Source organism: Mirounga angustirostris, unplaced genomic scaffold (assembly GCF_029215605.1).
Source record: "Mirounga angustirostris isolate CCGP_5_RB_7025 unplaced genomic scaffold, mMirAng1.0.hap1 SCAF_9, whole genome shotgun sequence".
Classification (NCBI taxonomy): Eukaryota; Metazoa; Chordata; class Mammalia; order Carnivora; family Phocidae; genus Mirounga; species Mirounga angustirostris.
This window is the reverse complement of record NW_026991717.1, coordinates 61,338,456-61,362,405: the sequence shown is the minus strand read 5'-3', so window position 1 is coordinate 61,362,405 and position 23,950 is coordinate 61,338,456. Positions and strand designations below refer to the sequence as shown.

Sequence of the window (23,950 nt, the reverse complement as noted above, 5' to 3'; positions counted from 1 at the left end):
CCTTCACAGAAACATCTAGAATACTGTTGGACCAAATATCCAGACATTGTGACCCATCCAAGTTGACAGAATTAACCATTGGAGATACCCTATATCAGGTTAAGTAAACGCCCTTCCATTCCTAATTTATTAAGAACTTTTCATAAATCTTGAGTTTGTATTGAATTTTATCAAGAAATTACTTTTATATTATTATTCTCATTTGGTCTGTACATTGTTAAATAAGATGTGATGGGAACATGAAGTACCTCTCAGTTCACTCTCTGTTTGCCGCTCCCACCTCCACCACCTGTGCTGGGCGGAGAGCAGACTGCCAGCAGGGGCCCAGGGGGAGGGATGAGGCAGCTTATAGGGCCTTCCGGTCCCTGAGGCAAGCTCCGGGCCTGGCGCAGGAGGGGCCCACAGGCTGCAGCAAAAGCCTTGCACAATCTCCCTGGAGCCCGTGGGTGGGCCTGACAGCTGCCTGAGCTGCAGTCGTGACTCAGATCAGGAGGGGCTGATGAGACCTCAGGTAGTCAGGGAACCTGGAGTAAGAGCAGCTGGTCAGGGGGTGGGGGGCGGGGGGAGACAAACACACTCATATACCCACACGCGCACTCAGGCACCAGGTGTGGCCTTGAGCCGCAGCCCAGCCCACTCTGGGCCTGCATGGAACTCCTCAGCCCTCTCTCTGGCTTTAGGGAACGTTCCTGAAATGCAACAAGTCTTTTTTTTTTTTTTTTTCCTACTTGTGCCCCTCTCACTCCCCAGAACGTAGGTGCCCTGAATCAGCCAAACTGCGAAGTTGAGGGTGTTGTCCCCCACACTGCCAAGTCTGCCCAGGACTTCTGACCCCACCTGCCAGGGAGCTCACCAAACTGCCGCGTGAGGGAACAGCTGCTATACAATAGGGCCCTGGCTTCAGACACCAGCCACACATTCAGACTTCCCGGGACGACCCTCACTTCAGACTAGCTGGCTGCCAATTCCGGGGTCCCCAGGACCTCAGGTTGGATAATCGGCTAGAATGACTCACAGAACTCAGGAAAGCTCTGTACTTGGGATTACTGTTTATTTTATAGGGAAAGGATACAGAGTGAAACCAGCCAGAGGAAGAGATGCACATGGCAGAGTCCAGGAGGGTTCTACACGTGGAGCTCCCAGTCATTCTCTCCCCACAGAGTCATGGGCGGTGTTCCCCTATCCAGCCACAGTGTGCGACAACCCACAGCATATTACCAACCAGGGAAATTCCCTGGGGCCTTTGGGGTCCAGAGTTTTTACTGGAGCTTGATCACATCCTGCCCACGTGGCTGACATTTGGTCTCCAATCCCTCTGGGATGTTGGACTCCTGGCTTTAGTTCCGGGTCCTCTGGAGGTGGAACGGACACCGACTGTTCCAGAGTTCCCATCACAAATCACACTGTGAGGCTGTGCTGTGGCCAGAGCCCCAGGCAAGCAAAGACACTCCTGTCAGGCAGACCATTCAAGGGGTGAAGAGATCACCTCTCAGTAGCCCAGAGTGAAGGCCAGACCTCTTTTTAGGTTAGGTTAATTCTTCATCGTACAATAGGGCATGCTATAAAATAAGTACCCAAAGATGCAGTGTGGTCTAGCAGTTAGAAACCTGGCTAGATTTTTTTTTTTTAATTTTTATTTTCTTAGATTTTACTTATTCATTTGAGAAAGACAGAGACAGAGAGGATGAGCAGGAGGAGGGGCAGAGGGAGGGGGGCAGAGGGGAAGCAGACTCCCCACTGAGCTGGGAGCCCAACCCCAGGACCCCACATGACCCCCAGGACCCCACATGACTCCAGGACCCCACATGATCCCAGGACCCCACGCAGGGCTTGATCCCAGGAACCTGAGACCATGACCTGAGCCAAAGTCAGACGCTTAAGCGACTGAGCCACCCACATGCCCCAAGCCTGGCTTGATTTTAAAGTCTCTAGTTCCAGCGCTGGCTTTGCCACTTTTGAGTTTAGGGATCTTGAGCAAGTTGCTTAACCCTTGTTCATGCCCACCAACAAAGTTGGAAGGCTCACAATTCCTGATTTCAAAATTGACTACAAACTACAGTAATCAAAACAGTGTGGTATAGCATAAGGATAGACAAATAGATCAACGAAATAAGTCCAGCTATACACCCTCACATCCACAGGTAACTGATTTTCAGGGAGGGTGTCAAGACCATTCAATGGGGGAAAGAACGGCCTTTTCAACAAATGGTGCTGGAGTAGCTGGATACCCATATGCAAAAGAGTGACGTTGAACCCGTTTCACACTGTATACAAGAGTTAACTCAAAATGGATCAAAGACCTAAATGTAAGGGCTAAAGCCATAAAGCATTAGAAGGAAATAGGTGTAAATCTTCATGACCTTGGATTAGATGATGGTTTTTTTAAATACGACACCAAAAGCACAAGCAGCAAAAGAAAAGATAAATGGCAGCATCAAAATAAGAAAGCTTCTGTGCTTCCAAGGGTATCCTCAGGAAAGCGAAAAGGCAGCCCCCAGATTAGGAGAAAAACTGCAAATCATACATTGGACCAGGGATTTGTAGCTAAAAAATATAAAGAACTCTTAACAATAATAAAAAAAACACATGATCCAATGAAAATGGGCAAAAGATCTGCATAGACATTTCTCTAAAGAAGATCTACAAAAGGCCTACAGTATATGAAAAGGTCCCTAACACCATTAGTCATCAGGGAAAGGCTGATAAGATACCACTTTACACCCACTCTGATGACTGAAATCGAAAGGCAGACAATAGTGTGTGGGCTAAGACGCGGAGAAATTGGAGCCCTGGACAGGCCGACAGGAACGGAAAATGGGGCAACAGCTTGGGAATGGGCTGGCAGGTCCTCAAAAGGTGAAGCAGAGGATTACATTATAATCCAGCAAGTGCACTCCTAGGTAGACATGCAAAAGAATGGAAACCATTGTCCACATATAGACTTGTACATGATTGTTCATAGCAGCCTTATTCAGAACAGCCAAAGATTGGAAACAACCCAAGCGTCCGTTACCCAATGACCATCAGGTAAAGTGTGGGAATTTTATTCAGCCATAGGAAGGGATGAGGCATTGATGCCCGTTCCCACGTGGATGACCCTTGCATGCATCATGCTGAGTGAAGGGAGCCAGACACAAAAGGCCACATATTGTATGATTCCATGTATAGGAAATGTCCACAATAAGCAAATCTATAGAAACAGAAAGTAGATTAGTGGTTGCCTAGGGCTGGGGAGGGAGGGTTGAGGTTGACAGCTAAGGGGTGAGGGGTTTCTTTTGTGGGTGATGAAAATCTTCTCAAAATGACTGTAGGGAGGCTTACACAACTCTGTGAATACAAAGTAAAAGCCATCAAATCGTACTCCCTAGAAGGATGAATTATATGGTATGTGGATTATATGTCACTAAGGTTGCTTGAAGATAGTATAAAAGAAGAGTGAGAAAGAGGAGGAGGAGTCGAAGAGGAGACTCTCAGGACACAGTGTGATTCCTGATGCCTGGAGCCACCTCTCAGTCAGGACCCTGCCCTGCCTGTCCCCACCCCTGGTCTGACATCTGTAGCTGGTACCCCAAATCCGTTCGGCTTGGCATGAAAGTCGTCACATGTGAACATTTGTCTGGTCGGACCAGCTATGCTGCACTTTGGTCTGGCGAGGAGTTTACTTTCAGCTCCTCTCAAGCCAGTGATGAAGGTGAGGGAGAACTTGGGGGGCCGTGAGACCCGCTGCAGAGGAGGCCCAGGCCTGGACAGCCCGGGAACCCCAGCCCAGCGAGGGCTGTGGCCATGCCTAGCTGAGCTTGGGTTAAGCCCCCAGCCCGCAGAGGGTCGTCAGAGTGCTGGGGTCCCTGAGCAGCCTCACTTCTGTGCTGCTGGAGGCCTGGCCCCCAGGGCCCGGTGCTTCACGGCAGTTCTCAAGGCCTGCAGAATGACGCTCTGGCTGTTCCGTATGTTATAGTCACTAAGCTGCAGCAGGCGGTCAAAGTCTTCCTCCTTGTAGGTCATGTTGAACAGGGAGTAGGGTGAGGTGGTCCCAGTGAGATCCACCTGGCCAGCTGGGAGCTCTGCAGGGCTGCGCCGGACACCTGCCCAGGGGTGAGAGGGGTTAGGAGCAGGACCCAGAGGCCTCCAGAGCTGGGCAGAAGGAAGCCTTGTGGCTGGGCACAGGGATGGGCTGCTCCTCACTTTCCTCCCAGCCCTCTGTGTCCTTTGCCCAGAAATAGAAATGCAGACATTAGGGTACGATTTTGAGATATGAAGGGTTTGCTGCTCCCCACATTTCCTTGTGGCAATGCACTCCCACTTTGGGGGCAACCCGACAGTCTCTCTGTTTCACCTTCAGGGTCAAGATGGAAACAGCTGGACCACAGTCAGTCAGCTTAGTGAAGGATTCTTAAAACACATGATGGAAACAAGAGTCTGAAAACCAAAGGGATTTTTGCTTTTTAAGAACCAGTCTTCGTTGAGACAGAGAAAGAGAGAATTCTAAGATGGGGGCTGAGCCTGTTAAGGGTAAAGCTGGAAGGTTTGGAATTAGAGCGGGAACCAGAAAGCCAGGAATAACAGACAAAAGCAGAAGTGAGGCTTCCCCACCAGAAAGGGCTGACCAGTTGGCGGAAGAGAAGGATTGGAAGGCATGTGATGAGGGTTTACATTTCAGGGACCCCAGAGTAGAGGCCCACCTTCCCGAGAAAAGACCACAGGCTGGGCTGGGGTGGGAGGGGAGAAGCCAACTGAAATCCCAAGTAGTGTCAGGAGAAATCTGAGAGCCCGGGGCCCGGGGCCTCATCGTCCTGGCTGCCTAGGCCTCCAACAACGTGGTGCCCAAACAGGCATTGGTGGAGACGGCTGCAGACGGGGACAGTGCAGGAAGGCCTCTGGAAGCAGGGATTCCCACATACCACCCCAGAACAGGAGAGCAGAAGAGCCCAGGTGCAGCTGGGGACGGCGGGGGCCATAGGAGCCTGGGGGCATGACAGGACAACAGCACGGTGACTTTGCTAGCAGAGAGCCCCTGCAGGGATGTGGCATCCCCACAGAGACCAGCACACTGCTGTGTTCAGAGCAGGGCCTGAGGACCCCCTCCCTCCGCCGGCCGCGGGAGCACTGGGAAGGACGCAGGCAGTGCCTCTGAGGGTCAGGCTGCCGGGCCGTGAGGAAGGGAGGGGATGCCTTACCTGGGGCTGAGTGGTCCCTGAAGGAGGCGTTGACCAGCGGGAAGTGCAGCAGGACCGGGGCATCGGGGCAGGAGGGGTCTGAGAAGAGGTGGCACTCTGTCAGCTGGCGTTGGTCCTGAGGGCTGGGCTCCACTCGAGGGAATGGCAGTCCCCGGGCCCGGCAGTACATCTCAGTCTGCTGCAGCACCTGGTTGGGGGGAGGGGGGCCCAGAGAGAACCGGCTACTTCCTGGTCGTCTCAGGTCAGTGGTCTAGAAAATGCTAGAGCCCCAGCCCAACTGATTGCTCAGTGTCAGGACAACCTGGTCCTGGCCTCTGTGTGGTCCAGTTAAGATACATGGTGTCTCCTCGGAGGGAGGCAAAGGATTCCAGCAGTCTGCCATGTTGTTTGGTTAATCTTCAGGGGAGGCACAGACCTAGCACCCCTGCTTCCATTTGGGATTCTGTTGCAGGTTATGCAAATCCCAGAGCCTGGAGACCTCAGTAGGGGACCCACTTGTGTACCAGGGCCCTATTCCTGCCCCCAGCCCGCCCTGCTCCTGAGTGCCCAGGGAGGCCCTGAGGGGATGGATGTGGACAGGCCAGGGTCTCCTTCCACCTTCATCTAGCTGCTCTTCTTGGGGTGGGCGCAGCGAGCTTCTTCCCTGTCCACCTGTCCTGGGAGCCCAGGGCCCCAGCACCTCCACAGCCCTTCCCAACCAAGGGCCCTGGCAGGAGTCTGTGAGTCAGAGCCTGTCACCCTTCCCTCCCCTTGGGGACCCAGGAGGTCAGGGTCAGTGGCCCCTGGAGCATGGCCTGGCTGCAGGGTGTCTGGGGTTTCCATGGGGCAATGAGAAGCACCTCAAAGGGTGAGGGTAGGGAGTAGTCGAAGGAGAGAATGAGGTCCAGCCTGCGGCCTGGCCGGAACATGGAGGGACAGCTGGTGTTGAGGAAGTAGCCGGCATCTACCAGGCAGAGCCGGGGCTCCTGAGGGGTCAGCTGGCTAGCGGTGGAGTCTAGCTGGCAGTCTGATGGGGGAGGCAGGTAAGAGTCAGAGGACAGCCACTCTGCCACATGTCTTCTACCCTTCACACTGCATTTGCCTCCATGTCCCCTTCTGTCCTCTGGCGTCACTCTCTGTAGGCACACGCCACCCCAGCCCTTCCCAAGACCTCTGCAGGCCAACCCCAGAAGGGGATGCTGTGACCCGCCCCCCAAGTCCTCTGCCAGTCCTAACCACGGTCCACGTCCCCCCCGGGAGCCCAAGCTTGCTCCCTGCGGAGACACGGCGGGGGCCCTTACCTGCCCAGGTCGAGAAGTCTTTCTGGCTGTTGTAGCCCCTGTGCAGCTGGAGGCCCCGGAGGAAGTTGCAGCTGTGCTGGTGGAGCGGCCTGCCTGTCAGCAAGCCCTTAAACGCCTTGGCCAGGGCCGTCCCGGGCTGCAGCCATGAGGCCTCCAGCCGTGAGGAGGTCCTCAAGGAGGCAGGAGATTCCTCTGGGCTCAGAGAAGCAGACCTTGGTCCAGTGAGAGGCCTGGAAATGCCTGGCCCTGCTTCCCCTCGGAGAGTGCCCCTCCTGCAAGCATCTGAAGAGGAAGGCGCTCATCCCAGGCTCCCCTCCCAGCCCGGCTTCTTACCCACGTTCCTGATCTTGTCCTTGATGTGCTGCTTCCGGGTGTCATCAGAGCTGAGGAGGTCATACCAGACATCCAGCAAGTTCAGGGAGAAAATGTTGCTCCAGATACCTGAAGGCCAAGCCCCCACAAAAGTCAGCCTCGGCCTCCCATCACGCGGAGGGCGGGGATGGAAAATGGGAGGCAGGTGGGCTGCTTGGACAGTGGCTCTTCCCCACAGCCCCCCCCCCGGTGGCGCCCCACCCCAGGGGCTCTGCCAGACCCGGCTACAGGAATCATGTCCAGTCAGGGAGGCCTGGCCCAGGACCGGCCAGAATCTTCGGAGTAACCACCACTCACCTTCCAGAAAGCAGATCCGGGACTCAGGGAGCCTCCTCATCAGCCGCCCCATGAAGAACTCAGAGCCGAAGAGCTCGCTAGGGACGAAGGCTCCATACTTCAGGAACCCCACCTCGTAGGGGGAAAACTCCACCCACTCTATGGGAACAGGAGTGAGAGGCGGGAATGAAAGGAGAGTGGGCTGGGGGAGCCCCAGCTCTGACAGGGGCCAAAGATGCTGCCCCCCAGTAAGCCCCACCCTTCTCCCTGCCTGGCTGACTCCCTCCATCCAGCCCCTTGACCACATCCCCACCACCTCCACCACCAGGACAATGAACTCTGCTGTCTGGCTCATCAGCTCATCAGAACCGCCTCCCTTCCAGAAGGCTGAGCAATCTGTGTAGGAGTTTCCTGTTTCAATTCTCTGAAGACCCGCAGGGTGCACAGGAGGTGTGTGTGTGCGTTGGAGGGTTACGTGAACGGGGCTGAAGACTGTACCCTTGAAGTCGAGGGTCTCCAGATTGTTCTCTTTGACATTGAGGCTCAAGTAGAGGGGTAGAGGGTTCTGGCCCTGCTCCAGTGCAGCTCTCTGTTCCGACAGCTTCTGATCCATCACCTGCGGTGGGAGGCATGAGGGCCTAGGTGTGGTTGGAAGCGCCCTAGAGGCAGCAGCTCCACCAGGACTGGGTGGAGGAGGGGCACAGCCTGAGGGTGAGGCAGCTCTCCACTGGAATTTGGGTGGCATGGGTGAGTGCACTCATCCAGTTCCCACTCCCACCCCCATATTCTGACCAGATGCAGGGTTGCCATGGAGGGCTATGGAGGTTGTGCACTGCATATCTCAAGAGAATGCCGTTCACAAGGACTATGGTGTCAATAGTGACACCCCACCTCTGCTCCTGCGGTCTTTGGCCCCATCTTTATGGGTTGAAGGGTGGAGGGGATGTGGACCCTGATGCACAGACACAAAGACACACACACACACACACACACACTGCTTTCCAGAAAGGACACAGGAATCCCATTTTAGTATACACCATAAGCTCTGTCAGGGGATGGGCTGCCTCTTCTAGATTCACACGAATGCAGTCCAATTCTCGGCCCCTCCAGAATGCTTTCCGGGCATCCTTGCCTCCCCCTTACCTGCCCCCCTCTTTCCTGCTTTGCACAGTATGATGTTGTACCCCATTGTTTATTCTTGCCTGTGTTTCCAATTTTCTCGTCAATGGAACACCAAGTTCTGCCTTGATGGCAGGGACTATGGCTTGCCTTTTGGGAGAGCCTCCCAGAGTTCTAGGGGCACAGAAAGGTCTCGTTGTATCCCGGACCAAAGATGCCAATAAGGTTCCTGTCCAGCGTCAGCAAGGTTAATGGTGGTGGCTGCCTGGAGCCGCCCTTGGGAAGGAGCCCGCCACAGGCCGTGGCTGCTTCTGACGGGGTGGGACGTGTACCACAGATGCACAATCCCTCTCTCGGGCTCTCTGAACTGGAAGGCACCTCACTCAGCAGCTAGACCTAGGGGTTCCCAGACCGCCCAATCCGCCCTTATCATCTGATTTACCTAGAGGATGTGCTAAATAGATTAATAGGTTACTTCTGAGAATCAGCAGATTCTCACTGAGGAATCTGTTTCTTCAATCTCCCCAGGTAATTCTGATGATCAGCCAGGTGTGTGTCCCAGGATTCTAGCCCCACCTTTCCAATGAGGAGTCCCCCTCCCACACCCGTGGCAAGGCCCCAGTGTACTTCTTCCTCCCAAAGACCTCTGTCACTGATGGGTCATCTTTCCCCCTAGTTCCGCAGGGGTACCCTATAGGACCTGAGTTATAGGGAACCCACAGGAAAAATCCCCCAATGTGGCTCAAGCCCCTGGCGCTATGCATCATAGCTATAAGTCAGTCCTGCAGGTGTGAGTGGATGTACATACTGAAGTGGGGCGGACCTTGATTAATAACTGCGATTTCCCTTCTCAAAGTCTTTTTATTCAGGAATCCTGTTTGCCTGCTCTTTGGACATGTAAGATGAGGGGAAATGTGATCTTTTACTCCAGATGCACCATTTCTGACCTGGGGGAAAAGGGTCAGCACATCCCTCCATCTACTGAAATACCCAGTATTCTTTTTCCTTTTAATAGCTCACCAGTGGTGGCAGGCCTCTGGATCTCCAGGCCCCCCGTTTCCAAATGAGCATCCCCAACCCTGCAGAGCACGCCTCTGATGATGACTCAAGGGTCCCCTTGAGGTGTGGGGGCTGGGTGTGGTGTTGACCATATGTTGACATGGTCTAGGCACTGTATGGGCAGGGGGTACTAATGGCAAAACCTTTTTGGCCAGAAGTGAAGAAAAACATGTAAGACCTTCTTAACTCAGGAAAAGGCAAGAGAAAAGCTATGAGTTTCCTCCTGAGGAGTGGTGAGCAGCTTCTAAGCAGTTCAGTGCTTGTCAGCAAAAGATTAAAGAAAAAAGTTTGAAAGACATAGTTTTAATATACCAGATTATAACTGGTATATTTTACAAGCACTTTTTCTTTTAACAAAAACTGAAGCAATATTATAGAAGTGTGTAGACTAATAAAGTTCTGTATAAAGTTCAGGGTACACTATTTCTGTAATAATAATATTAATGAAATTGTTATTTCTTATAGAGTTATATTTTCTGACATTTAAAATGACTTTTGGAGTTGTACATTAGCATAAAATAGAGATAATAAATGCTTTTACCCAAAAACTTGAATTTGAAATACACACTAAATTTGTCTGATTAGGGCGCCTGGGTGGCTCAGTTGGTTAAGCGACTGCCTTCGGCTCAGGTCATGATCCTGGAGTCCCTGGATCGAGTCCCGCATCGGGCTCCCTGCTCGGCAGGGAGTCTGCTTCTCCCTCTGACCCTCCCCCCTCTCATGTGCTCTCTCTCATTCTCTCTGTCTCAAATAAATAAATAAAATCTTAAAAAAAAATTTGTCTGATTAAAGAATTATTTTAAAAAGCATATAATGAATGTTAGCTTTAAGAGATAAAGCATAATAACTAAAAAAAAAGAATATTTGAGAAGCTTTAATATTGAGACAAAATTTTTAAAACCACATGGGTGCTCATTTTTAAGGATGCATTGTTTGTTCAGTAATACCACAAGATTTCTTCTGAACCAAAAACACCCTAAACCTTATTAAGTTTGTCTTTTAAAAAAAGACTCTAAACCTTGTAGATAATACCATGCATTAAGTCATTACTGAAGGATCAAATGGTAATTAAATAAAAGTCTTCTTTATAGCTTTGGATCAAACTGCATTTTTTAGCACCTCATAAAGTAAACTGTTAAAACAAGCTTCTCCCAACTCTACAGTAATTAATTGTCACTACCAGGCAGAACAGTCATTAATAAAACACAATACCCTCACAACTGAACATGAACTTAAAATACAGATCTAAAGAATACATAGGATATATTAATAAAGTAAAAATACTTCAAGTAGTTACATTGGTTTTATAAATTAAATACCATTTCAATAAAAATTCTTTTTTTAAAAAAGATTTATTTATTTATTTGAGAGAGCGCGCATGCGCATGGAGGGGAGGGGCAGAGAGAGAGGAAGATAAGCCGACTCCTCACTGAGCAGGGAGCCCCACATGGGGCTCCATCCTAGGACCCTGAGATCATGACCTGAGCTGAAACCAAGAGTCTGATGCTTCACCAATTGAGCCACCCAGGCACCTCTCAATAAAAATGCTAACATTTCCCATGAAACATAACTAGCTGATTCTATTACACATATAGAAGAGCAAAGGGCCAAAAGGAGCCAGGGTAATTCTGAGAAAAACCAAGGTGGTGAATGGGGGTAAACCTGCCCTATCAGATACCAGCATGCATTACCACCGTAGAGTCTCTAAACCAGTGCAGTCTTGGCACATATTAGAGAATCAGCCCCATTGGAATGGAAGAGAGCTCAGGAAGTGTCCCATGAATATATGAAAGCTGACACAGGACACAAGTAGTAATGCAGATTTGTGGAGAAAAAGGTATAAGTGATATTCGGAAAGTTTGCAATCCATATGGAAAAAAAAATAAAACAGGGTTTGTGTTCACATCCCTGAAGATATATTAAAGATTAAATTCCTAATTGTGAAAAACAAATCTTTAAAACTTTTATAAGGATACATAGGACGATATTTTATAACTTTAGGAGAGGGAAAGATTTCTCTAGGGAGACTCTCAAAGCACAGACCATAAAGGAAAAGAATGATACACCAGGTTATATTAAAATTATGCATCAAAATCTAGTGGAACTCATAAAGGATTAATATCCAGAATCCATAAGGAGCTCCCACAAAATAATATTAAAGATGAATTAACAGAAAAATGGAAAAGGACTTGAGTAGGTAATCCATGGAAGAGGAAGTCCCAATGACAAATATACTTGAAAATAAGATCAGTCTCACTAAAAATCAAGGAAATGGAAAGCCACAATAAAATTTTGTATGACACCCATAAAATGAACAAAAAACTAAAAGTCTGAAGAGCATGTAGAGAAAAAGAAACGATGATACACTGATGGTGGGAGTGTGAATTAATGAAACCTTTTTGGAGAATGATTTGGCAATAGGCAGGAAAGCTGAAGATACAAGTCCCCAGCTGCCTAACAATCCCACTCCTGGGTATGTATCTTGGAGGCTCAGAGAATCTCTAACATTTGTGCACAAGGAGACTTGTTTGAAACCATCTGTGCAAGTAACATTGTATTTTTCTTAAGGATGTATAATAAAAGGTATATACAATAAAATATATAACAGAGGTAAATAAAGTATGTTATGTAATTATATGTTATGTATTACATGATACAATCATGTATACAGACTGAAGATATGCATGTGATGATATGGGACTGGGGAGGCATCCACAGGGGAGCTTCAATTCTTTCTGTAACATTCTATTTCTTAGCCTGGTTGGTGAGATTGTGCATATTCATTACATTATTCTTTATGCTTTATGCATTTTCTTAGGTCTGAAGATTATTATAATATTTAATGATAAATATTATTTTTGTAAACTAATACATAAAAAATAAGAATGGTTGGTAATTTCCACGTAGCATTGTTCTTACCAGCAAGAATAACATTTAAAGGAAAAAATCCAAAGCAAATTCATTTTTGGTTAGTTTACATGATAATCTTTCTTGGTCAAACTCCTGATACCCAAAGATAAGAAAGGTAAGAATCCTTCCTCTGCTAATATATTTGATAGTTTACTTTTTTATTATGAATGTTAAAGATACTTTTTTGTGTGTTTTAGTCGTTTCAAATGCTTCAAAAGAAATGTTCAGATAATTATCTGTGGTAAAACAATAGTGGGAAAAAATAACTGATTTTAATAATTGTATCAGTTAATGTAAGATTTAACAGTGGACTTACTAAACTTTCCTTAAAGAAGCAAGTTATAAAAAGTGTATCTGCTCAGTTTGGTCTTCATGGCATTACAATAAACAGTAAAGAAATATAATAGCTGGGGCACCTGGGTGGCTCAGTCGGTTAAGCCTCTGCCTTCCGCTCAGGTCATGATCCCAGGCTCCCTGCTCAGCCGGGAGCCAACTTCTTCTTCTCCCCCCGTGCTTGTGTTCTCTCTTGCTATCTCTCTCTCTCTCAAATAAATAAAATAAAATCTCTAAAAAAAGAAAGAAATATAATAGCTAACAATGCTAACTCTATGCCAAAGCACCACTGAGTGTTCACAACAAGCCTGTGAGGTAAGTACTACTCTCAATCGTCCCCACTGAACAGATGAGAAAACCGAGGCGCGGAGAGATCAGTAACTGGCGAAAGAACACATAGCTAGTAAGAGGCACTGAGATTAAACCTGGGGAATCTGGCTCCAGAGTCTGTGCTTTTAACACTACCATGAAGATATAGAAGAAGAAGACATTCTATATTGCAGTATTAATAAAATAAAAATTATTCGAGCAATCTGACACTTAAACATAATGTGAAAGTTTTGTTTGCTTAACTGACTTTGGCATTGACTCGTCCCTAAGCTCTTGAGAGATATAGAAATCTCTGTTTCATGGCAAAGAACTGAAAAATAGCCTGACTCAAAAGGGCAGCATCCCAAAGTACAGTAGACACTGAGACACTGCGATCCCCGTGCCCTCTCCCCACAGATCCCAGCCCCCCTCACCCTGTAGGAAATGCGCATGCGCAGTAGCTAACTGCGAGGCTGCCCCAGCGCTGCAGGTGCACGCACGTTGCGCCTTGCCAGCATTGGTGCCCTACCTGGCCGTGCAGCATGAACTCCAGCACGAGAGCCCACAGGTCCACAAAAGTCGTGGGGTGGCCCTGTTTGGCCCGCAGCTCCAGCTCTTGGTGGTAGCTCGCAAGGCGCTCTGGGGAGAAGGCCTCCATCTTGCTCTTGACCAGGTGCTCCCTGGCGTATTTGATGGGTCCTTCGAGGTCCTTCTGTGACCACTCAGGGTCCCCGTAGAGGTGGGCCATTGCCCTGGGAGAATAAAGGGACAGTATGGTGGGGGGCGGAGGCCCACCTTGGCTCGCTGCAACATCTCCTTCCCACCCTCCCACTTCTCCCAATGTGGTGATCCTGCAGCCAAGGCCCTGCCCATCTGGAAAATGTGTCTCGGGGTTTTCTTTCAGATCAGCCCTATCCAATATAAATATAATGTGAGCCACAGATGTAATTTGAAATTTCCTAGGAACCACATTTTGGAAAAGTAAGAAGAGGGCAATAAAAAAATTTTTTAAAGATTTTATTTATTTGACAGAGAGAGACACAGCGAGAGAGGAAACACAAGCAGGGGAGCGGGAGAGGGAGAAGCAGGCTTCCCGCTGAGCAGGGAGCCTGATGTTGGGCTCCATCCCAGGACCCTGGGACCATGACCTGAGCTGAAGGAAGATGCTTAACAACGGAGCCACCCAGGCGCCCCTTAAAATTTAATTTTAATAGTATTGTCTTAATTCAGTATATCTAAAAATTCTCATTTCAACATGTAATCAATGTAAAAAATTAACATAAATTTATATTTTTTCTAGCTAAGTCTTCGAAATTCCCTGTGTATTTTATCTATATAACCCATTTCAATTCGGACTAGCCACATTTCAAGTGGTCGATAACCACATGTGACTAGTGGCTACTGCATTGTACGGAACAGATCTAGACTCTACACCCATCTTCATGGGCCTGTCCTGAAGCCTTTAAGACTCTGCTTGTCAACAGCTGTCACCTAAAGTCCTCTGAGTTTACTCTCCTTTTACTCCTTAAAGTCACATTTCAATAAGACTCAAAGGAACAAATCTCTAACAGTGAAAAGTCCCACCTCATCATAGGCAGGGTGGGGTTATAGGGAGGCAATGTTGTCTTCAGGTAAGAGGTAAGATAGTATCTCTTCATCTAAATTTCTCCATCTATACTATAGGGATAGCAAAAGAAACTACCCTAGAGAGTGTTACAAGGATTTAAATGAGATAATAATGTTTAAAGAAAAAAGAGCTACCGAATTGGAGTTCCTGGTACATGTCAGACAAGGTAAGTGTTTTACTTGGGCTGCCCCAGGACAATCCTGTGGGATAAGTACTACTATTACCCCCGTTCTGGAGATGAGTCAACTGAGAATCAGAGGAAATCAGTTGCCCAGTAAGTGGTGAGGCAGAGACTCAGACCCCAGCTCCTCCTGAACCAGCTGCCTTGGGCCTCTCCAGTAGCATGGAATGGTGTCCCCCAATGCCTCTCTCACAGGAGGACCTCTGTAATATCTACTTCCTCCCTTCTGAGAAAGCCACCTGGCACATACCAGACTATACTGCTCAGACCCACTTGGCTTCCACACATAGAGGGGTTCCCCGGTGTCTACTCCATTCCCCTTTGGGACCTGATCATCTCTGCTGTTCCAGTCCCTATGGCCCTCACCACGTAGAGCCCGAGATGCCGCTGAAGTAGGTCACACAGTCCAGGAGGCCTAGCTTCTGCAGGGCCAACAGGTGGCCATAGAGAGAGGTCATGGCCCGGGCACCTCCTCCTGTGGCCATGATGCCCACAACAGGGACCTGGACCGACACAGACATAGGCTGGCTTAACCAGGACCAGGATGTGGGGAAGGGACCTCGGGGCCAGGGCCTGATGGAGTCGGGGTTAGACCTAGCACCCAGCCCCTACCCCAGGAAGTAACAGCTCTTGGTCCTGGACAGGGCCTGAAAAGGAGTGAGAACCCCAAAGCTCACCCCCACCCCCCACACAGCCACTCCCATCTCTGCGACTGGAGCGTCTGGAGAGGGCAGCGGAATCAGGTACTTCCTTAAGGCAGTCCAAGGTATTGTACCCACATTCCCCAGTACCCCCAAACCTCATCCTCCTGTAGGTCTCTGTCCAGCTGCAGGGCCTGCTTGAGAGCCTTAGCCACCACTTGCTTCCTCCTGCTCAGGAAGGCTTTCTCCTCTGCGCATAGATCGAAGCCCAGGTGCACAGCCAGCTCCTCAGGGCTGGGGCAGTAGAGGATCCACAGGTCAGGGGCACTGCATAGCTCAGCCACTGGCTGGCCAAGCCCCTGACAGCTGCCAGATTACCTCCCTGCTCCCAACCCCAGGGGCCACCCTTTCCACAGCACTCCCTGCCTCACGACCACCCCACGCCATCCCCCACGATATGAATGTCTCTTACCAGCCCTCAGTCTTGAGCTGCAGCTTCACTTTTGGGGTCTGAAATCAAAGCAAGAGTCTGGACTAGAATATCCTCAACCCTCAGGGGAATGTGGGTACCCCCTGGGGGCCCCATCTTTATTCTCACTGGCACTTCCCATCCAGTCGAGGCCACTTACATTTGTGGCAGGAATGTTAATGGTCACTTCCTTTCCCACAGCCAAGGACCTCAGGGGCACAGTGAGGTGCCCAGCTGACTTGTCTGAATTCCAGCCATTGCTTGCAGAGCTCTGGAGGGAAATACTCATTCAACCAAACCTTACTGAGTATCTAGACAGTGATCCAGACAGACACAGTCCCTCTCTGATAATGTAAAAATAAGCACAATATTTACAGTTATTATAATACTTATAATTACTAATTATTAAAATACTTGCTGATATTTTTTGTTCTAACTGAATTATGTATCTGAATTTATCACAAAATAGGTAGTGAACGGATGTTAGCAAATGCTACAAAGGGAAAAAAGTGTTGTAAAGGAAATGAGCAGGGTGATATGATACAATAACGAAAGGTGGGGTGTGTGGGGTCTATTTAAGATGGGGAGTCAACAGGGGCCCTTTGAGCTGAGATCTAAAAGAGGAAGAAGAGAAGGAGGCAGCAGCCTTGAAAGGAACCAGAGGAGAACACAGAAGGCCCTTGGCGTGTTGGGAAAGCAGGAAGAGATAAATATGGCTGGGGCATCATGAAAGAGGGGGAGCATGGAACAAAGTGAGGCAGCAGAGGTGGGCAAGGGCCAGGCCGTGCAGGGCCTTAGAGGCACCGATCTGGGAATTTCTTCTAAGAGTATTGATGCAGGCGCCATTGAAAGGTTCAAACCAAGTCTGACAAGGCAGGGCAGTCCCCGGGCCCACGCCAGGCTCCTGGCAGTTCTCCCTGTCTGCCAAGGGCTTGGTGCTTCACTGGGGGAGGCTGGCGAGCCCACGGGGGCCTGGCGTTGGCCTGAGAGGGGCCCGCGCCCACGGCGGGGAGAGCTCCAAAGCCAAGACCCACCCTCAGATGCGCGCTCAGGTTGGCCTCTTGGGCTGCCATGTAATGAAAGCGGAAGGCAGAGGCTGGGCCCAGAGCAGATGTCTGTGTGTCTTCATAGGACCCCTTCAGCTCCAGCTCCAGCTCCAGCTTGTCCTGATCTAGGCGGAGAGTGGGCAGATTAGCACAAGGGCAACAAGAGCCAGGAATCCGAGCAGGGACCCCAGGAAACTGGCAGTATTGCTCGGGCATGGTCAAGACCTGGGAGTTTGGACCACGGTAGACAGGATTCTGGAGAGCGCCCTCCCCAGCCCCCATGGGACTCCCACCTCCTGCAACACACCCTCTCTCAGGTCAGGGGGACCCTTGAGCCCACAGACCTGTCACCCTCGTGCTGTGTGAGTAAGAAAGAGGCTCTGCTCGGCTGCTCGCCTGCCGCCCCGCACAGGTGTCCCAGCCACCCCATCTAGCAGAGAGCAGGCCTCACCTGTGACTGTGGCCGCGCTCCCGGCGCTGTCCAGACAGACATCCAGGCAGGACAGCTCTCGGGCCTGGGGCAGACCACATCGTGGGCCGGGGGCTCGGCAGGGGAAGCTGAGGTCCCCTCAACTTCACCCTCTGAGCCCCAGGGATCCAAATCCACCACACACAGAACAGGAAGCGGGGTCCAGCGTGGGATTGGAGGGCCACCCCCTTCCTCTGATCTGCTAGGACTGCTGAGTTGGGTGTTCTGGAGCAGCTGGGTGAGCCCCGCCTCCACCCCGTGCACACCCCCAGCTTTCAAAGATTTGCCAAACTTGGGGGATCTCTGAAGGCCGCCCGGCCCTCAGGCACCGTTCTTTCTTCTCTGTGTTTCTCTGTGGGCTCAGCCTGAGAGTGCCTTCCTACCACAACGGCTCCCAAACAGTAGTATGCAAACCACTGGTCTACAGGATGATGGAATGATCTCCCGGCTGTCCTCCAGTTGACCAGCTTGCCAAAGGAGCCCGCTGCATTCTCTGTAAGGCATGTCATCTGACGCCCGCAGTCCACCCAACTCCTGACTGACTCCCGCACACAGGCTGAGTTTAGCCTCCCACCACTGGTCTCCATGCCCTCAGATAAAAAGCAGCTGCCGTAGGCATGATGATTTTAACGTGCATTTGTAAAAGTAATACTAGCCCATGAAGCAGGCCCTTGTACGACCCTGAGGGTAGAGGCCTCCTTCAGTCTGGGGCTCTAACAGCCTTCCCTCACACTAGGCCCGGCCCTGCTCCCCGGTCATGCCTGCGTTGCTGGCCTGCAGCCTTTGAGTGGAAAGCTTCTCGGGCCTTGTTTACCACGTTCCTGACCACTGCAGCTTTGTGAGCTTGCTCTGTCTTCGAAGAGCTGACCACAACTCTCCACCGGCTCAAGGAGGAGCCGACTGACCCCCTGACTCTACCCCAGCGCCCCCAGGTTGGAAGCGCAGCGCACTGGAAACTCCTTCCGAGCCTCTGCTGCTGCAGTCCTAACACCCCAGTGGGACCTGGCTCGCGTGACTTGCCCACCACCCTCCGGGGCTAAGAACTAGCAGTCCATCACAGGGGATGAAACACTGTCAGGAGCACCCGCGATTCCCCCCCACTCCCTCAGCCGCCAGCCTTGGGCCAGAACCTCCCCCCAGCAGAGCCTCGGCCTCCCTCTCTCCATGTTCCCCTAAGGCCCCGGCCCCTCCCAGCTCCCAGCCCCCAGCCCCTGACCACCGCCCCCGGTGACCACCCAGCTGGTAGGCCAGAAGTGGTCTTACCACAGTGCCCTGTCCCTGCCTGTCCCTTCGGCACCCCCCAACCTCAGTGTCGGCTCTGGGGCCCCTCCCTCAGCTCCCCTTTACAAGCCTGGGGAGGGTGGTTACCACAAGGACGCCGTTGGTGATGAGGTTTTCTGGACAGTCTGACCTGGAAAAATCACAACATCTGGAGCTCAGCCTGACAAAGGCAAACGCTCCCTGCACTGAGCTGCCCCCTCACAGCACGGCCTCCAGCCCCCTTGGGGCCTCCCTGGGTGATGCAAAGGGACCCTAAGTCCTGGATACCATTCAGGGTGAGGGAGGTGCTTCTGAAGACTGCAATGTGAGGACAGGGAGAGTGGCGCCAAGGAGCCAGTGACCTTCCTCTCCTCATTCCTCTAAGAGGAACCCCCCCAACCCAAACTGGCAGGGGTGGGGACACAAGGGACAGAGAATCTGGGTCAAAGACAATTTCCTTAAATAAAGCCTGGGTCCTGGGACACTCCCTGGGCTGTGTGATGATTACTCACGTTTTTTCCAGCAGGAACTCCACATCCAGCTCCCCCTGCCCCTGAAATCAAAGATGAGCAACTCATCAACATTTACACATATCTTCACAGCTGACACAGTTCTTTGAACTTGTATTGTCACATCTCGAGCAGTCTTTCAGGGAGGCACGGTATTACAATTCTTCCCACTTTACAGATGCAGAAATTGAGAATTGGGGAAAAGACGGGCTGCCCGCCCAAGTTACCCACAGCTGAAAAGTCTGCAGGGAACAGGTCTCCCTCCTTGGCAGGGCTGAAGGAGGAGGTGAGGAGCACAAGCCAAAAGAGGCTTAAGGATGCCCAGGGCCCATCCCCTGTTCCTCTTGAAGGGGAGCTGACCCCAGAGCCCTGCCCTCCCATTCCTCAGCCTTCACCTGCTGGAGAAGGAGCAGAGACCTTCATAAAGCAGGCCTTGGGCACCGCAAGAGAGCAGTGAGCAGGAGTGATGGAGCCCCCAACTGCCCAAAGGGTTAGTTACCCTGAGCTGGGTTTTGATTGATATAGGAAGTTCTCCACCACCAGAAACCTTCCTCGGAGTGGACTAAAATCTCTGCTTTGAGTGATTTCCGTCTAGTTAACAGTCTAGTTAAGCCTTCTCCTTTCCTATTAAAAATGTAAATATCTCTGGGAGGGGCTTCCCTCTTTCTGTGAACGCAATCAGCACAGCAGCATTCCAGAAGGGAGAAGCTGTGTAACTTCCTCGGTCTGGAGTGCTGAAGGGTGGGGCGCAGAGGGGTGGGACTCCCCACTCACCTGGGGACCAGCGGAGAAGGTCTTCCGGAGCAGCTCCCCAGGGACGACTTCTGAGACGTCATAGAGAACTTTGAAGCAGGCATCATCCTCCGGGATTGAGTCTTCATCATAGACATTTAACTCCAGAACATTCTAGGGACCCGAGAACAGCAACGTAGCACATTATTTACTCATCACTGTACTCCATACCTGTTGAGCCTTTACTTGATGCCCAGGGTCGGAAAAGATTATTATGCCTCCACACTTTTTACTTCAAAATAAAAATAATAGTAAAACTTTTAAAAGCACTAAAAGGAAATCTGACAAAGTTCCTAATCTGCCCCAGCTAATTTTTATTTTTATAAAAAATAAAATTATTTCAGCATTTCCCCACCATTGCACACCACCCCCCCTTTGCGGGTCCCCCAAGGCACCGTATGTACCAGGCGCTGTGTTATGAGTCTTCCATGCATTATCTCATTTAACCTCATAACAGCTCCGTCAGGAAGGGATTCTTAACTGCCTCCATTCCACAGATGGGCTTAGAGAGGACCAGCAACTTGCCAGAGGTCAGGCTCACAGCCACATGGTGGATCACATGTTCTCTCCCGCATTGCACACCCAGGCTGGGAACAAAGTCACTCCTCCCCCGTGTCTCTGACTGAGCCCTGGAGGAAGGTGTGCTCTGAAAGAAGGATACAGCTGGTCCTTAGGTGGGTGGTCCCAGCCTTTACCTTGACCTGACTCTGGATTAGGAAACTGAAGGTCTCATTCCATACAGGATGACTGGTGTTGGTGATAGTTTTGGTCTTAAACTTTGTTCCAGGGACGGTTGGCAGCTGCAGGGTCACATAGGGGTCTGCCTCACTCACTGGCAATGTCAAGAGAACAGGGTAAGAGAGAATTCCTTACACTCCTCTCCAGGGGCCTCGCCAGGTTCCTACCATGACCTTGGCGGCCACTGTGGGCAGCCCAGCCCAGCCCCCAAGTTCTCACCTGGGCCTTTCCCGTAGGGCCTGGTCATCTCTACACCCCTAGAGCCCCGGAAATAGTTACTCACACAGGTCAGTCCAGCCCAGGTTCTGTGCCTCCAGGACCCGCACAGTGAGCTGCCAGCAGGCAGAGGCCTCCCCCTGGAGAGAAAAACAGACTGCTCTGTCCCTCCTGCTCGGGCTCCAGCCCCACCCCTCTGTGCTGAGGTTTCTCCTCACAAGCTCAGTGATGCTGCCAGGCATTTGGGGGCAAACAGCCTTTGCCCACCACTGTCCTCGGGGCCGTAGTCCTGGGCTGCAGCAGTCAGGGCAGGCAGACCAACGGGGGGTGGAATCTGTGGGACCCCCTCCCCTTCAGGGACAGAATTGCACAGTGTAGAGGTGACAACAGGGAAACGAGGACCGAGGAATGGTCACCACACTGGACATGTACTAAAACCCTGGGGAGGCCACATCAGCCCACAGCCAAGCACAGCGAGGAGGAAGCAGAACCTGAGTGGGCACGGGCTCATGGGGGCAAAGGGAGCAGAGGTGGTGAAGGAAAAGCAGAAGGCAAATAGGGTGTGCCAAGTCCTTCTGGGGACAGGGCACAAGGGGGCTCTCCTCAAATCCCTACTGCTGAGGTCCTTGCCACTGCCTGGAACCCCGGGGTGGGGTGCTTGTGTTTCTGTTCTTCTTGAGGCCTAGCTATAGTTTGCTCTTTCTGGGTGCCCTGCACCAGTTTCTTATGGTAAGCCCCCGCCAACTGAGGCAGAGGCGGCACTGGGCTTGCAGGACCGACATTCGGCCCTGCGGGGTCCTGGGAAACAGTGTTGTGATGAAACCCAAGAGTTCTTCTGCTTTGTGCCCTCCTGTCACCGGTCCCCTCCGTGCCTGTGACCCCGAAGTCTCCTGCCAGGAACCCGTCTGGGCTCTGCACAGGTGCTGTCTGCTGAGGGTTGCCTCAGTGTCCGCAGACTGTCCATTCCCATAGGGAAATTTAAAGGATGATGAGGCCACAGCAAAGCCACTCAGGACTGGTGCCCTGTGGGTCCTCGCATCTCTCTCCTGCACCTTCATGCTGAGTGTCTTTGTCATTCCTGTCAACTTTCTGGAAGAGCACATGTGATACCCCAACCTTCCTACATTTCTGCCCCCCCCCCGCCCCTCCTCCCCCCAGGGCACACTGGTTTCTCCCTTCTTGGGGATTAACTCCAGGGATGCCAGCAACATTTTGACTCTAGGGGCCTTAAGCCAGAGCTTATAAATGGCAGAGATGTTACGGCTTTTGAGACACCTGGCTCTATTTCCTCCCTGCGCCCAGATCCATCACTGCCCACCACAGAGAAAGTGCTGGCTGGGCTCCCGGGGCCTTGGACAGAGCTGAGCTTCCGTGTGCACACCAAGACAGGGGAAGGACAGAGGCAGCCCAGACTCCCCTCATCCCTGAGACCACAGCCTGTGGGTGGCTCTAGAGCCCACCGGGGCTACTACGAGGTGTCCCCACCTGCTCCTTTCCAGCCAGTCACCATGCCCAATTTAAGCATCGTTGCCCATTTCTCTCTCTGGTCATCAAGAGCCTCTCAACCTCAGAAAGCCCACTGTCCCCTAGCAGGATATTTTTCCCAGGGTGAAACCCCATTTCTTATTACCTCTAAAACCATCACCAAGACAGAGCACCATAGGATGGGCTGTGACAATAAATACAATGATGGGTCATTACTCGGGGAGGTCGAGTGGAGTGGGCAAGGCAGGCTCCCAGCCAGGATATCTTGGATCTAAACCTTGGTCCCCTGCTTACTTGCTGTGTGACCCTGGACAAGTCACTAAACCTCTCAGTACTTCCATTTCCTCATAAGTAGTGGGACTAATTAATAGAGGCTAAATGTGTTAATGCCTGTAGAATGCTTAGCAAAAAAGTAAGCAGTTGCTAGATAATTGGTCTTATTACTATTTATTAAGTGCTTGTTATATTTCTAGGTGCTGTACTAAGCAGGTTATGTATTCCAACTTGATTTATCCTCCCGACACCTCCTAAGATAGTACTCTCATTTCCTCCCATTTTACAGAGGAGAGAATTGAGGCTTAGAAAAGTTTGCCTAGGCCACAGAGTTAGCAGGCGACCTAGGCAGGATTCAAGCCCTTCTGTCTTCAAGGCCAAAGCTCACATCCCCTGTACTGCTCTACCTCCCCAGGACTTGGCTCCTTTGTAAAAGCATGCAACTTTCCCCCACTGCCCTCTGGATATCGAAACAGAATTTCTTAGATTTGTTTTAGACCAATATGGTACTGAACTAACTAATTGATATGATTCTCCTGAGGGCATTGGGTCTTCCCCTCCCCTGTTGAAATGTCCTCCTGTCTGAAATACTGCCTTAATTGATGACTGACCCTGAATGCTATGGAGGGCTTCTCCAGCAGGAGAAGGCTCCTGTAGGCTCCCGGGAGTACCTCCCTGCTGCGAGTCTCAGCCCCTGTTTCTCCCTATGCAGGGACCCCAGGGCCTCCTCCAGCCTCCTCCCTGTGGAGAGGCTCAGGGCTGGCCCCTGCCCATCACCGGGGAAGTGACCCAAGCAAGTTTGACGGGGCTGGAGTCCCCATACAGGGGTCCAGACCATGGGGTCTTCACCAGCAAGAAGAAAATGAGCAAGCTGCCTTTCCCCCTGCTGGCCCCAAGCAACCCACTGTGGCAGGAGAGGTTGGAGAGAGGAGTGGAGACTTCAGGCCCAGCCTCGGGCCCTGTATCTCCTGAGTCATGCTGAGCCGATGCTCCTGGATCATGCAGCAGGCACGTCCCAGAGCCAGTCCTGGATGCCTGGCCTGCTCTGCCGGCCCACCTCCTACTGCCAGGGCAGGCTCCAGTCCCCTGTTCCAGCAGGAACGAGGCTGGGTGAGGCCACTGCTGAGCCTGCCCTGGGAGCCAACTTGAAGGCTGGGAGTTAAGGGCCTGATCTCTGGGATTCAACCAATCCCAACAGCATCAGCTGGAGGCGATGTGCTTTCCAGGCATGTGGGCAGACTCAAGCCCCCAGAGTCACGGCGCATTGGGCTTCAGTTTTGCCCCTAGGCTGTGTCTAGAGCAGGCAGAGGGTAGCAGGAAAAGGATGCCCAGTCTTCTCCAGGGAGATGAGGATGAACACAGATACATCAGAAACCTCCACAGCTGGGTTCTGGGGCTCAAGCTCCTGATGG

General features: G+C 51.3%; 1 protein-coding gene across 1 annotated transcript; it reads right to left on the bottom strand.

Moving 5' to 3' along the window:
• Positions 1–259: 259 nt before the first annotated feature.
• On the bottom strand, positions 260–21,699 carry PLA2G4D (phospholipase A2 group IVD). The gene is made up of 20 exons (XM_045901910.3): positions 20,848–21,699; positions 20,522–20,658; positions 19,809–19,940; positions 19,038–19,078; positions 18,634–18,676; positions 17,248–17,311; positions 16,785–16,921; positions 15,911–16,021; positions 15,754–15,791; positions 15,440–15,575; positions 15,007–15,143; positions 13,362–13,584; positions 7,601–7,718; positions 7,124–7,261; positions 6,788–6,895; positions 6,455–6,646; positions 6,014–6,180; positions 5,175–5,361; positions 3,860–4,082; positions 260–524 (listed from the first exon to the last, which is right to left on the bottom strand). Exons 1-20 carry the CDS (start codon positions 21,020–21,022, stop codon positions 482–484), a joined length of 2,550 nt encoding a protein of 849 aa, XP_045757866.2. The 5' UTR covers positions 21,023–21,699; the 3' UTR covers positions 260–481.
• Positions 21,700–23,950: the final 2,251 nt, after the last annotated feature.

Excerpts from the sequence above, each read along its gene's own strand:
- PLA2G4D (XM_045901910.3), bottom strand. The coding sequence starts at position 21,022 with ATGCCTGGCAGCATCACTGAGCTTGTGAGGAGAAACCTCAGCACAGAG. Across the intron at positions 19,079-19,808 it reads CCTTCTCCGCTGGTCCCCAG|GGGCAGGGGGAGCTGGATGT; the intron begins GTGAGTGGGGAG and ends CTTTGATTTCAG. Across the intron at positions 16,022-16,784 it reads ACCTGAGCGCGCATCTGAGG|AGCTCTGCAAGCAATGGCTG; the intron begins GTGGGTCTTGGC and ends ATTTCCCTCCAG.